A 13,059-nucleotide genomic window follows, 5' to 3' on the forward strand; every position below is an offset into this window, starting at 1 on the left:
GCGGCAAACTGGCAAAGTTCCACTGATGGCTATAAATCTATGCCGATTTATACCAGCTGAGTCTCTTGCACTGTATCTCTTCTAGTTTTGTATCCAAATGCCCCTGATTAAAAAACAATTAGTTTTTTGGGGGAGGTTTTTTCCCCAAACTGGAGCACTCTACTCCCACCATGCAAGCAGTCAGCAGTGCCTTTCTGTTGTAGACCAAAATGTAACTCAAGAACAGGGAAAGGCGTCTGTAGAAAATCAATTTAACAGAGTAAAATTTTGGGGCAGGGCAGAGTTCTTTTACATTCCACCTCTGTGTCTAGAATTTATAGCCTGTAAATTCTCCCCTCTCTAAGTTCCTGTGTCTATTCTGAGTGTGCTTGTGGTTTGCAGATTCTATTTCTGCTCTTGGCAATTTGTTCCACACACATTTACTCCCTTTGCAGAATGCAATTTCTCCTGACAAGCCATTTAGTCTTACTGCCCAGGCTGTGGCTTCTGTAAGTGTCTCTCTGAATTGGGGGCTTCTTACCCTCTGGGATAGTTTTGTGGCATCCACTTTCTTCTGTGAACCGTAAATGTCTCTGAAAAGAGCAGACAGTGAATGAAAGGGTGTTTCTGCCAATCTCAGCCACAGCAGAAACAGGGTTGGGATGAACCAATGGGCGGAGGCCTAGATTTCCACTGCAGGCAGGGACATGAGAGCTGGGAGGGGTCTGTGCTGTGGGCAGAGCAGGCAGTTGGGCTCTTGGCCTCTCATAATTAGTCTCTGTGTTGTGGCTGTAGCAGCTCTCGGCTGCAACAGAGAAATAAATGAGTCACCAGCCCAGAGGAATACGTCCACGCAAAGTGAGGGTCCAGCGATACCAACCAGCCTGGCTAACAGACTTGTCAGTAGGACAGAAAACAGAGTGAGCCTGGCACGTCAGGCTCCCACACCAAGTCACATTCCAACATCTGGGCATATCTGTTCCAGGAGCTCTTTGCTGCTGCTTCACATCTGCACTTTTCCCCACAATGGAATACAGTGGCAGTTTCTTTCCTTGCAACAGTAAGTCAATAGTGGGGACTATAAATATCTATGCATTTGCCTGGCTTTTTCTAACTCCTCCAGAAGGGAGTGTGGGCGTGCGTGTAAAACTTTATATAGAACCATTGCAGGGAGTAATGTTACAGGGATGTGTCACTGGTCAAACCTTGCACCAAGGAAACAACTGATATTTCTTTTTCATTGGGATTATTTGTGTGTGTCGGAATGTGTTTCAAGGCTGTGGAGTTGTGATAATATGAATGGAAGATTCCAAAAAGTTATGCTTCAACTATCCTTTTGAAACACACTAAAATTTCTTCATGATGAGACTGAGGCTTTGTCTACACTGCACTTTTGTCCATAAAACTTTTGTCATTCAGGGGTGTGAAACCACTCCCACCCCGACATCAAAAGTTTTACCAAAGAAAAGCACCGGTGTGGACCCTTGTTGGGGGTGGATTTATTTTGTCGGCGGGAGACCTCTCTCCTGCTGACAAAGAGCGACTACACTGCACACCTTTTAGCGGCACGGCTGGAGCGGCACAGCTGTGTCACTAAAAGATGCGTAGTGTAGACATAGCCTGAGACAATGGGACAGGACAGATCCTCAGCTGGTGTAAACTGTCCTAGCCCCTTTGAAATCACTGGCGCTATGACAGTTCACACCACCTGAGGAGCTGCTTCCCAGACACGATAAAAGCTACTTTAAAAATGTATCTGAAATGAAGAAATCTCCTCTTCCTTTCCAGTGAGGGAGACTTGTGTGGTCTGAATCCATGTATTTACAACGACTAGGACACTTGATAACAGGAAGAGGAGTTAATCAGATCTCCCTTATTCCCTTCCTCAACTTTACTATGTTATTATGTTACCACTTCATGTTATTTTATTCTCTTTAATGAGCAGAAACAGATAAGCACCATGCATACCTATGGTTTATGTACTATAATGGGATATTATGATGTTGAAAGAGTGTGTTCAAAGTGCCTATTCTTTTTCAGAGGCATCTGTTTAGGTGATCTCTTGTTATAGAGGCAATTTAAACTGAAATATATAGATAGATAAATGAATAAGTGCCATGCATATCTGTGGCACTAAATATAATCAGCCATTTTCAACGAGAGAAATGGGGGCGGGGGGTAAGCTCCCACATGCTCAGGATATCTTTCCTCCAGGTTTGTCAGATGTTAGAAATCCGTCTGTGGGGTGAAATTGGGGTTAATATTAGTCATTGCAGGGGAATTATTCATTATTTTCATTATTCATCAGGGAAAAGAAAGGCGAGAAAGGCATCTGAAACTGTGAGGAATCATTCCCATTCTGACTTCTAGGTCATTTTTAAGTGGATACTATTGAGTCTTGGGAACTGGCTAGTTGTTAGACAGGATTTCAGTGGCTGTTTGTATTCTTCACTGTTTGTCTGAAGCAAAAAAGTAAATACTGCATAATCTTAGAACTTTTTTTTAAAATGGCAATTTTAAAGATTAGAGCCCTTTCATGCACACACACAAGCACAGCAGTACCTTCACATGCCAAACTGCTCAGGTGAGCAGCGTTACTACTCACATGCTTACCTATGTGCAGGATCAGGGGAAATATGGACCCATCATGTATGTCAAAGTGTCTAAACCGCACAGATTCTCTGGTGATAGGTGCATTGTAAAATGGGTGGGCAGTGTGGCAGATAGACGTTGAGGCTCCTTCTGTTTCTAAATCTGGGTCTAGTGGAGATATAATAATTAATGTATATTACAAAATTAATTAACAAAGAGAAGAACATCAGAAGAAACAACAAGCACAGAATAATTCTGAGCTTAATGAATCCGGTGGTTCTTAAAAAATTATCTGGGTATATTTTACTTAATCAGTTCTCTACCTGCGGCATACAATAGTTTAATCTCCTATGGGCTGTAATACGTTGGTACTAAACGGTAGCTAGCAGGTACTGGGTGGTGTTGGTAGCCTGTTATATACAGGAGGTCAGATTGGATGATATGGGGGGTCTCGTCTGGCCTTAAACACTATGACTCTAAAGACATTAAAGGGATCGTACAGACTAAAAAGCCATAAGAGTCCAATACGTGTATTGCAAGCTAGTGAAAGTGCGCTCAGTGAATTTGTAGGCTGGTTTGTTAAAGAGAGATGGGCGGAGAGCTGGACTGGTCAAGTTTTGCCAGTTACACCAGTACAGCTCCAATCAATTAACTTTTCTGTGCCTCATGTCTGGATTTGTTTGGTTCAACTGTAGGCACCTCAAGGCTCAGATCTTATCTTATTATTTGTTCTGTAAAATGCCATCTCCATTTATTGGGCAAGAAATCAGCCGGATTCTGCAGTCCGTTAATTGTTTCTCTTCTGCCTCTACCTGGCGTTTCTATCACAGTTCATCAGTTAAAACATGGCCTATACGGTGTGCGAAGGGCCACAGCCACATTTAAGGAAGGCTACTGCATTCTGCTGCAGCAAAAATACTGGAGCGGGAGTCAACAGTAAAGGGGTTAGAAGTATTCATAAAATCCTTATTGAATGATTCACTTTCTTGTTTCCCATGTCCCCATCAGGGTCCTGAGGATTGTCCCCTTCCCCTCCCTGAATTAAACCCTTGAAGCCATATGTCATAGTCCTCTATCTTTTCTACCTGGGGCACTGGACCAGCTCTGTTTGGAATCTAACACTGTTAGGCAGAGAGGGGTTCCTGTTGAGTCGTCTGCAGCCATCTCTTCACCTCCCCAAAGGTTTGGCACTGTGCTGATCTTTGCAGCACAGTTAATTCCTGATAGGGAAAGGCAGGGACCAGGACTCTCGGTTACACTGGAGAGGATTCCTAACCCACACATAACTAACCTCAGGGGTTGAATAGTGATGGTAGCACCCAAAGCCCCGAGTTGGGATTGGGACCCTGTTGTGCTGGGTGCTGAAATGCACATGGACCCCAGGGTGAAGACCAGGCCCAAGCACAGACAAAAATAATATGTGGGGCAACAGTTCAGGCATGCCAGCATGTGGAGGCAGAGCTGTAGGGTGGATTTGTGCGGGGATGGGCCTTCATGAGGAACTTGAAGAGGAAGAAGGAGCACACTTGGCAAGTCGGGAGGCTGCTCCATGCAAAGGGGCAGGGATAAAGCTGAGAGTGGGAGAGGGCAATGAGGGGAGGTGAAAAGTTTGGAAGGGGTGCAAGGAATGGGGGAGAGGGGGAAGGGAGAGCAGAGATAGAGCTGAGATTGTGCGGGGCAAGGAAGGCCAGGATGAGGATCTTCAACTGCTGACCTTGAATGCACAGCACTGGCAGGCAGGGCCGGCCTTACGGGTGGGCAGTGTGGCAGACTGCCCTGGGTGCTGTGGTCGAGGGGAGGGGTGCCGTGGAGGCAAGGAGCAGGGCAAGGCTGGGGTGTGAGGCTGTGGAAGGGAGCTTGGGGCAATGTGGGGGAGAGGCAGCAGATCCTGGGGGCAATGGAGGGTGGGGAGCCTGGTGAGGCAACACGGGCCAGGGGTGCCAAAATACAAGTTCTCCCAGGGCGACATTTTCCCCAAGGCCAGCCCAGCTGGCAGGCATCATTGCAAATGATGTGGGGAGCAAAGAATAATTCCACCTAACACACCGATGAAAGAGATGTAACCAAGTGTGGCTGCAGGAAAGCCACAGAGAAGTATGATGTGCTTGTAGATAACCCTGTCTCCTGTGACCGTGCAATTTCACACGATTCCCAGTTAACACCATACATAGGTCCCAACTTGCTGGAAACTCAGGCCCCAGGTTCACTGAAGGGCTTCTGAACCTTTCTGCAAACAAGGGCTATATTTTGAATTGGTAGCAAACCCCCCAAAGCTGGGAAATTCTCCCTGCTTTTCAGCTTCACTCTGAAGCTCGGAACCATAGCCCGGTCCATGCTAGCAATAATCTAACCAGGTTTGGGGGAGAATTATTACACGGACCAGGACCCCATTGTACTAGGTGCTGTACAAACACAGAACAAAAAGAGTCCCTGCCTCCAAGAACTTACAATCCAAATTTAAGAGAAGTTTCAGTAATGTGGTTTCGTCAACGGAAGTGAAATATTGTTACATGAAACAGCTTTCCTAACTGGTTTAGTGGTTCCACATTACTTCTCCAACAACACCATCAGATGCACTCAACCATGTCAAGTGAGAACAGGATTCAAAACCCAGTCCCCGAGCAGCATTCAAACACTGCTCTGAAATGCAGTTTTTGAATGGCTGAAAAATTACTTATTGCAGGCAGACCCCATGCTAGTATTTGAAAGTGGCAGCGTGGCCACAGATTCAGAGAGATCCCTGGAACGGCCTGGCAGGGGTTTAAAGTGAACATCCGTGGCTCAACAGGTAAACTTCAAAGCCCTCACAAGACAAAATGGATCAGTGCTAACACCAGTAAAAGGATCTCTCAAGCACATTCGCTGTTGTGAAGGGAGGAGTGGAGCAGGCAGAGAAATTCTAAGTCTAAGCAAACCTGCAGTGAAATATGAGGCTAGAAACCACATTGCCTGCTTTGTGAATTAGCTTATTCCTAGCGTCACCACAAGGTGGAACTTGTTACATATTCTATGTACTAGACGATGCAAAACTAAATGCAAACAACTGTGAAGCGGCAGAATCATAGGCCTGGAAGTCACTACTTTCCTTGGAAGCATGGGACACACTGGACAAGCCAAGGGTATTGTTGATGAGGAATTTCTTTGTTCTTCTGCCGCGGGTTCTTTTAAACTTATAGAGATATGTAAGTAACATAAATGCTTAGCTAGAAGATGGTGTGTAGGGCCATGGAGAGCAATTCTGCACTTCTCACCAGCAGTAAATTCACTAAGAAAAATGAAATCTACCCCCAGGAAGTGTCACCTTCGGTCTCTCTTAGATTCCTTCCTCAACACAGTTTGAAAGCTCTAGTGCAGATTATGGTGTGTAGAGAATGATGGCTGATTAGAAGGGAAGTTAGCCCTCTAACACTGAGACGACCTGGGAATTACTTACAATGGCTAAGAGTGTCTGAAGTGCTGTTACATGCATCTTGACTGTCTCAGTTGCTGTAATAGGCATATTGCATACATAGTTTCGCCTCACAACAGTTTTACACTGGTATAACTCCATTGACTTCAACAGAGTTACTCCAGATCTACACTGGAGTAACAGAGCACAGAATCTGTCCTCAAGGGTGGCAAAGTGATGTCTCGCCGGGCAGTCTGAATAGCAGTAATAATGTAGGTTTCAGAGTGGTAGCCGTGTTAGTTTGTATCAGCAAAAAGAAGGAGGAGGACTTGTGGCACCTTAGAGACAAACAAATTTATTTGAGCATAAGCTTTCGTGGGCTAAAGCCCACTTATACTCAAATAAATTTGTAATATTGCAGTGACCCTGCCTGACACATACTAAGAGCTGGTCTACACTGAAAACTTTCATAGCTACATATCTTAGGATTAGAACGAAAAATCCACACCCCTGAGAGACATAGTTAAACCAATCTAACCCCAGTGTAGACAGCATGAGGTCGATGGAAGAATTCTTCTGTCAACCTAGAAACTGTCTCTTGGGGAAGTGGATTAATTACAGGGGTGGGAGAATCCCCCTCACTGTTGTAGTGTCAACACTGAAGTGGTCCAGTGGCACAGCTGGAGTGTTTTCAGTGTAGACATGGCCTCTGATTAACCTTGAAAGGAACCATAGTCAAGGGAAAGGAGTGCTGTGAAAGCTGAGCGCTCCCCCTTCCCACGGTTCTCATTCCCTTTGACAAATGCTTCTCTATAGAGATTGGTTTCCACAGTGATGTCTTAGGGCCAGATCCTCCTACCCTCACTCACATCAGGCCTGATTCTCAGTTTCTAGTCTCCTTGGGACTGTCCTAGTAGTGTAAAGGGGCCTTAGTGCAGCTGAGAAGTAGCTTATTCTGGGAGTGGTCCCATTGGTTTCAGTAGGGCTAGTCACAAAGAAAGGTGCTGCTCAGCCGGATGAAGAGTATCTGAATCTGGCATTTAATGAATGTTGCCTGGAGGGATTTTTTCAGGGGGTGGATCTGAGTCCTTGCTTTCTCCTCCTGTTTTTAGTTTCTGGAATGCACGTCTACGCTTTGCATTACATGGTTTAGGCCCCATGCAGGAGGAGATGTAACAGTTTGGCTATGGCTGCACTAGAGAGCTTACAGTGGCGCAGTTGCACTGATGCAGCTGTGCTGTTGTAAGCTCTCTGTGTGGCTGCTCTAAGCCGACGGGAGAGAGGTCTCTCTCTCGTTGGCTTAATTTACTCCAGCCCCTGCGAGTGGCAGCAGCTATGTTGGCAGGAGAAGCTCTCCCACCGACACAGTTGCGGTCCACTCCAGCACTTAAATTGGCATCAGTTATGTCACTTGGGAGGGGATGGCTAATTCACACCCTTGAACGGCATAACTTACGTTGACTTCAGCTGTAGTGTAGCTATCGCCTTAGTTCAGTAAACTATGAGTATATCAACATCCCAAATGAAGGCGTGATTGCAGTGCAGGGAGGCATAACTACACAAGCTTTAATCTAGCTGGCAGAGGTAACAGTGGTAGTCAGGATGTGGTGGCATAGCCTTCAGTGTGAACTATCCACCCAGGACAAACCTGCTGGGGATCCTGGACGTGAACTCGGGTTGCTGGCTCACACCAGGGTCTGTGCTGCCGTGTCTTCGCTGTTATCCGTGCTAGCTAGATTAAAGCTTGTACAGGAACACCTACCTGCATTACAATTACATCCTAATTTGCCATAGACCAGGGGAAGTCAATTATTTTTTGTCAAGATCCAAATTTGTTGGTCAAGGTATAGTCAAGATCCAAACTCCAGAGAAAAATAATAAAAAAATAATAACAATAATGATAATGAGTAAATAAAAAGATTTTTGGGGTCCCTTCAAAAGCGTCTGGTGGTCTGGTTTTGGCCCGCCGTCCACTATTGACTACCCCTGCTATAGATGTATGTACTCATAGGGTTGAATTAGAATCGCGGAGCCAATTTTGATTGTGGATCTGGATTTAAATTTTGCAGCATGGTCCCTTCTTTGTATTTTGATGTGAATAGCATATTGTTGTTTTCCCTTGTGTGAAACATAGGTTTGAGTGCAGTTCCTGAGTACCTCGCCCAATGGGCTCATTCCAGCCCCTCCTGAGAGAAGGGAATTAGGAAACTTTTCCCACTTCACCTTTAGACATTCACATTCTTGCAATTCAAGTTCTTTGGAGATCGTATCAGGGGTTTGGGAAGGTACGAGAGGAAACGTAGCGCTGGTTCTTTTCACTATTGTTCAGTACGTTTCTCCAAGGAGCAGTCGGTATCTAATGATGGAGGTGTTGTGCTCATTTTCCAAAAGACAATACAGTGAATGTTCTATTTGCACTAGGCTTATAATTCTGCGGAATAACATTATTCCTATTTTACGTACCATAATGACAGAAAATTTAGCAGACCCCAGTTTTGGGAATATTGTCAGAGTTTGATGCTATTGCCATTTTGTAAGGAATTCTGACATTAACAGGGCAAGCACAGGAAGTGGAGGTGAGGTTACAGTGTCATTTGAAAGATGTATTTTCCTATGTTTACAGGTGTAGGACCTGTAATGTGTGACCTTTGCCTTCTGGGGAAAATTCCCATTGACATCAGCAGGTGTTACATAATGGGCATGTGCTATATAGTCATGATTATTCATGGTACAGGATCTTGCATCTCTTACATAAGAATGAGTGACAGCATCTTAGGTCACCAAAAGGCCTTGTGCTCTGGTTGTGTGAGCATGGGGCTAGGAGCCAAGCATTCCTGTGTTCTAATCCCAAATCAGTCATGAATTTGGGCAAATCAATTAACTTTTCTGTTATTTGTATTACAGTAGTAATCAGTAATCAGACCCCCTTCAAGATCACAGGCCCATTGTGTTAGATGCTGTACAGATGGAGAGTAGAAGGCCAGTTCCTGCCCCCAAAAGCTCAAAAATTGATCTGCTTCCTGTAAAATAATAGTGCTCCCTTGCCTGCCTTTAATAGGAGTGTGGTGGAGAGTAATTACTATATTTGGAAAATGCTTTGAAGCTGTGAACTGTATGTATAATTATTGTTATACATATATATACTCCTTTTCATTCCAAAGAATCCCTAGATGGTTTCCTTTTTACTGTCCCTAGGATCCCCACCTTTCTCTCCATCCAAAGTGCCCACTTCCTTGGCATCTAAGGCCCAGATCCTCAAAGGTATTTAGGCACCTAACTTCCTTTGAAATAAGGCACCTAGGCCTGAGGATCTGGGCCTAAGTACTTCGCTAACTTTGGGACAAGATTCTGCCATCCTTACAATGAGTAGTGCCTTACTGCATGAGTAACCCTATTGAAATCAGTGGGACTGCTCACTAAGGCCCTGATCCTGCAAACACTTATGTACAGGGAAAACTGTAGTCATACGAGTAATCTCATGTGATTTCAATGAGATTGCTCATATGGGTAAAGTTGCATGGTTGAGGAAGCATTCAGAGGACTGGCATCCAAGCAAGGTACTATCCAGTGTGAGTAAGGGTAGGAGAATCTGGCCTGTAACATATACTCGCTGAAGTGTAGCCAGCTCTGGAATGTAACATGATATCCTGTAACACATATTGTGATTAGGTAATACTGTATAACACATAATATCATCCTCTCACCATCAGGAAGATATACGCATCGTTTGTAAAATATGTCACCTTTATGTAACCCCAAACTCCAATGAAATAAAGATCTGTTGTTTCCCAAAGCAAGGCTTTCTGGCTCAAAGCCTTCACCTTTGTTTTAAAACCAAACAGAGTTTCCTGTCTCCAAAGCCCCAAAGTAAAATCTAGCTTGCACATTGCTGTGTTTGTGATCCGCCTAACCTGGATAAATGCCCGTACTGCTCCAGAAGGTTTGTCCAACTTCAGTGAAGGGGGACAAGTCTTTACTCAGAACAATATTGAAGATCAGGTAGCTCTTGCACTTGAGCAACCTGCATTGTTTAAAAATGAATTAGTACTGGTAAGAACAGTAAGCAGAGATGTTCTGTGTGCTCCAAGGTGGAACCCTAGGGGAGTGACACTAGCTGCTGCCAGGTCAGCAAGACATGTTAAAGGAAGCAAACTGCCAGTGTTGCCAGGTGATTGACGCTATGCTATGGTGCTTTGTTTTTCTGTTTAATTAGGCTGGTATCCAGTGCCATGCTGTGTGAATTCCAAGTGCTGTTTAGAGCCCAGTCTTGCAGTCCATAGATATTATAAGACCTATTAGATCATCCAGTCCATCTCCAGCCAAGGTAGGATTGCTCCCTAGAGTCCATAACTCCCAATGGGAGCCTTGCCAGAGAACACTCTGCAGGAGCAGGCCCTTACACATCTGTGAAGAAGTCCCCCCCCCCCCCCAGTGATTTACTTATAAGTGAGAAATTTCCCCCTCTAACCTGTCTACTCCCTGGTTAAAATGGTCAGTAACTTCCTAGCCAGAGAATGCATTTCCCCTATCCTCTAGTTATTTGTCTGTGGTTTGCAATCACATTGGCTAAATATGACAACATCTTGTTTGTTTACTGCAGTTCCAAGATCCATCAGTGGCTCACACTGATCCCCGAGGCATTTCACTATTAAACTCTGCAGAGGGCAGTGGCAAATTATTCTGATCATGTCCTCGGGTTTGATCAAAGGAACCAGATTCTCAGTGCTGACGCATGAGTTTTGATTTATGGTTTCCATGAAAGGTGTAGTGAGAATGGACAGAGTGTAGTGGCACTAGATTAAAGTGCCCCCCCCCACCCCTCCGCGTACTAAAGAAACTCTTTTCTCTGCCACTTGGAGTTTTGATCTAAAAACCAATGACTAGCTTAGACTCCTTATGGAGAGACTAAAACCAGGGTTAGAAATAAATAGTAGCTTACTCTTATCACCGCTAGATCTCAAAGCCTGAAAGGAAGGAGGTCAGTAGCATTGCCCTCACTTTACAACTGGGGGAAGTGAAGATGCAGAGAGGTGAAGTAACTTCCCCAAAGTTACCCAGCAGGACAGTGACAGAACCCAGCTCTCCTGAGTCCCAGTCGGTTCTCTGTCCACTAGGCAGCACTGCTCCTCTCCTTGTTACCCACACAAGAAGTGCGCATGGGGCAGGAACTGTAGGAAATTTTAGGGAAACAAGGCTAGTGTAGCGAAGACCTCACCTCTAAAAGTGGCAGCCAGGATTTAGAAAAGAAAGATGCTCTGCTCTTTTGGAGCTTGTCTTATGCCTTATATTTCAGTAGTCTTTAGAGGCCCCAGCTAGATCATGGCTCCATTGTGCTGGGCCAGGGGCCCCCAACGTCGTGCCTGCGGGCGCAATGGTGCCTGCCGAGGCAGTTGTGTGCACCCGCAGGACACCGCGGTGCCGAAATGCGGCCGCCGAGCACGGCTGCCGTACAGCCGCCCACCGAAATGTTTCTCGGAGGCATTTCAGCGGCGGGGTGTCTTCTGGGAATAGGAATATGCTATTCCCACAGAAAGGATGGGGACCACTGTGCTAGTGACCCAAAGAACTCCCAGTACAAGTAGATAAGACAGACAAAGGGCGGGAGAAGGGAAATATTATCCCAGTTTTGCAGATGGGGAAGGGAGCCACAGAGTAAGTGACTTGCCTGGGGTCACACAGGAAATCTTTGGCAGAACTGGGCCCTGGACCCAGATGCCCAGTCCAGCGCATGCACCACAACGGATGCAAACGCAGGGGTGCTGGGGGTACGGTAGCACCCTGGGGCTTGAAGTGCTTTCCATCACAGGCAGGGCTTACAGTTTTGTTCAGTGGGTCTCAGCACCCCCCCCCCCCCCCGCTATCCAAACTGTTCCGGTTCCACTGCACAAAATGCACAGGTCTCGGGCGCACTGGGGCTCTCGTACCCCTATTTTCACGCGCTGAAGGATGCGCTTTAGCCCCTCTGCCCCCCCAGGGGCTGCTAGCCTACGACCAGCCGCGCTGGCGACGTTGTCAGGCTGGCTCCAAACCATCCTTTGCGGCCGGTGCCTCTCTGAGCCCGCTGAGCCGACACGCCCCGAGCAGCGGCGGGGGGCGGGGGGGCGGGCAGCTGGGAATTTTATTGCCCCTGGCGGTGGCGCGCAAAGAGTTTAATTGCGGGGCGACTTGGCCCTTCGCCACCGCGGGAGCTGCTGCGACTTCTCCTCCAATCTCTGCTGCCTGCGAGCAAGCCGGGAGGAGAGACATGCCCAGCGCCACACCCCCAGCCTGCCTCCTCCCTCTCCTGCCGCTGGTGCTTCCTGAAGCTTGGGACGTTGTTTAATAACAATCTCTGGGGGCTCGGGGGGGGGGGACGGACTTGCCGGATCAGAGCAGGACAAGGGCGGCTGACTGCTCCCCAGTCCGCTCCAGCAGCCCCGTGCCTCTCCCTGGATCCCAGGCTGGACCATGCAGTGCTTCTGGAGACAGCCCAAGCAGAGCAAATCCCAGGACAGCGTCTCGCAGGAGCAGAGCAAGAGAGTGGCAAGGCAGAATGGCATCCGGCTGGGTAAGGGGCGAGTCAGAGCCAATTCCTCGGTGCTGGGTTCCTGGCGGCCACTCTAAATCTGGTCTTTGGCACTCTCTTCCTAGCGGTGGCAGGGGCCCTGGTCTCGACCCCACCCAAAAGTAAGCCCCCGAAACTATTTTTAAACTCCGGAGGTTTCTTTTCGCTAACCACCGGCCTCCAGATGTGCAAGCTGGTTGGTTTCAGGCATGGAGGAAGATTGGATCTTTTGGGCAAAGAGGCCATTTCGAAATCACTTCTTGTTCCCCTTATGCTGAAATATAACTGAGCTGTTGATGGCTATACGGTGGATGTATAGGGCACAGTGATTTTCCACTCTGGTTTTAGTACTTATCAGGACTACATTATTAATTATTATTATTTTCTTATTATTTATTATTATTACTATGGAGTCTAAAGTTGCATTCAAGGGTCTGAATTAGATTGATTACAAAAAACCGGAGGAAATTCAGAGCAAGTTTCCTAACCTCTACGTTATTCACCGATCACTGATTAATGTTGTGTGAATTTACACCAGGGATGATTTTGTTCTTAG

General features: G+C 46.5%; 1 protein-coding gene across 3 annotated transcripts in view; it reads left to right on the forward strand.

Moving 5' to 3' along the window:
• Positions 1–826: 826 nt before the first annotated feature.
• PLCD1 (phospholipase C delta 1) overlaps positions 827–13,059 on the forward strand; it is a 91,673-nt gene continuing 79,440 nt past the window's right edge. For 2 of the 3 annotated variants that reach the window (XM_073334723.1, XM_073334725.2), the window contains exon 1: positions 12,261–12,506. In XM_073334723.1, coding sequence (XP_073190824.1) covers positions 12,407–12,506 — 100 coding nt within the window. In that variant the 5' untranslated portion in view covers positions 12,261–12,406. Of the gene's footprint in view, positions 1,040–12,260; positions 12,507–13,059 lie in introns of those variants that run through there. The other variant, XM_073334724.2, reaches the window with a different exon arrangement.

This window comes from Lepidochelys kempii, chromosome 2 (genome assembly GCF_965140285.1).
Source record: "Lepidochelys kempii isolate rLepKem1 chromosome 2, rLepKem1.hap1, whole genome shotgun sequence".
Lineage (NCBI taxonomy): Eukaryota > Metazoa > Chordata > Testudines > Cheloniidae > Lepidochelys > Lepidochelys kempii.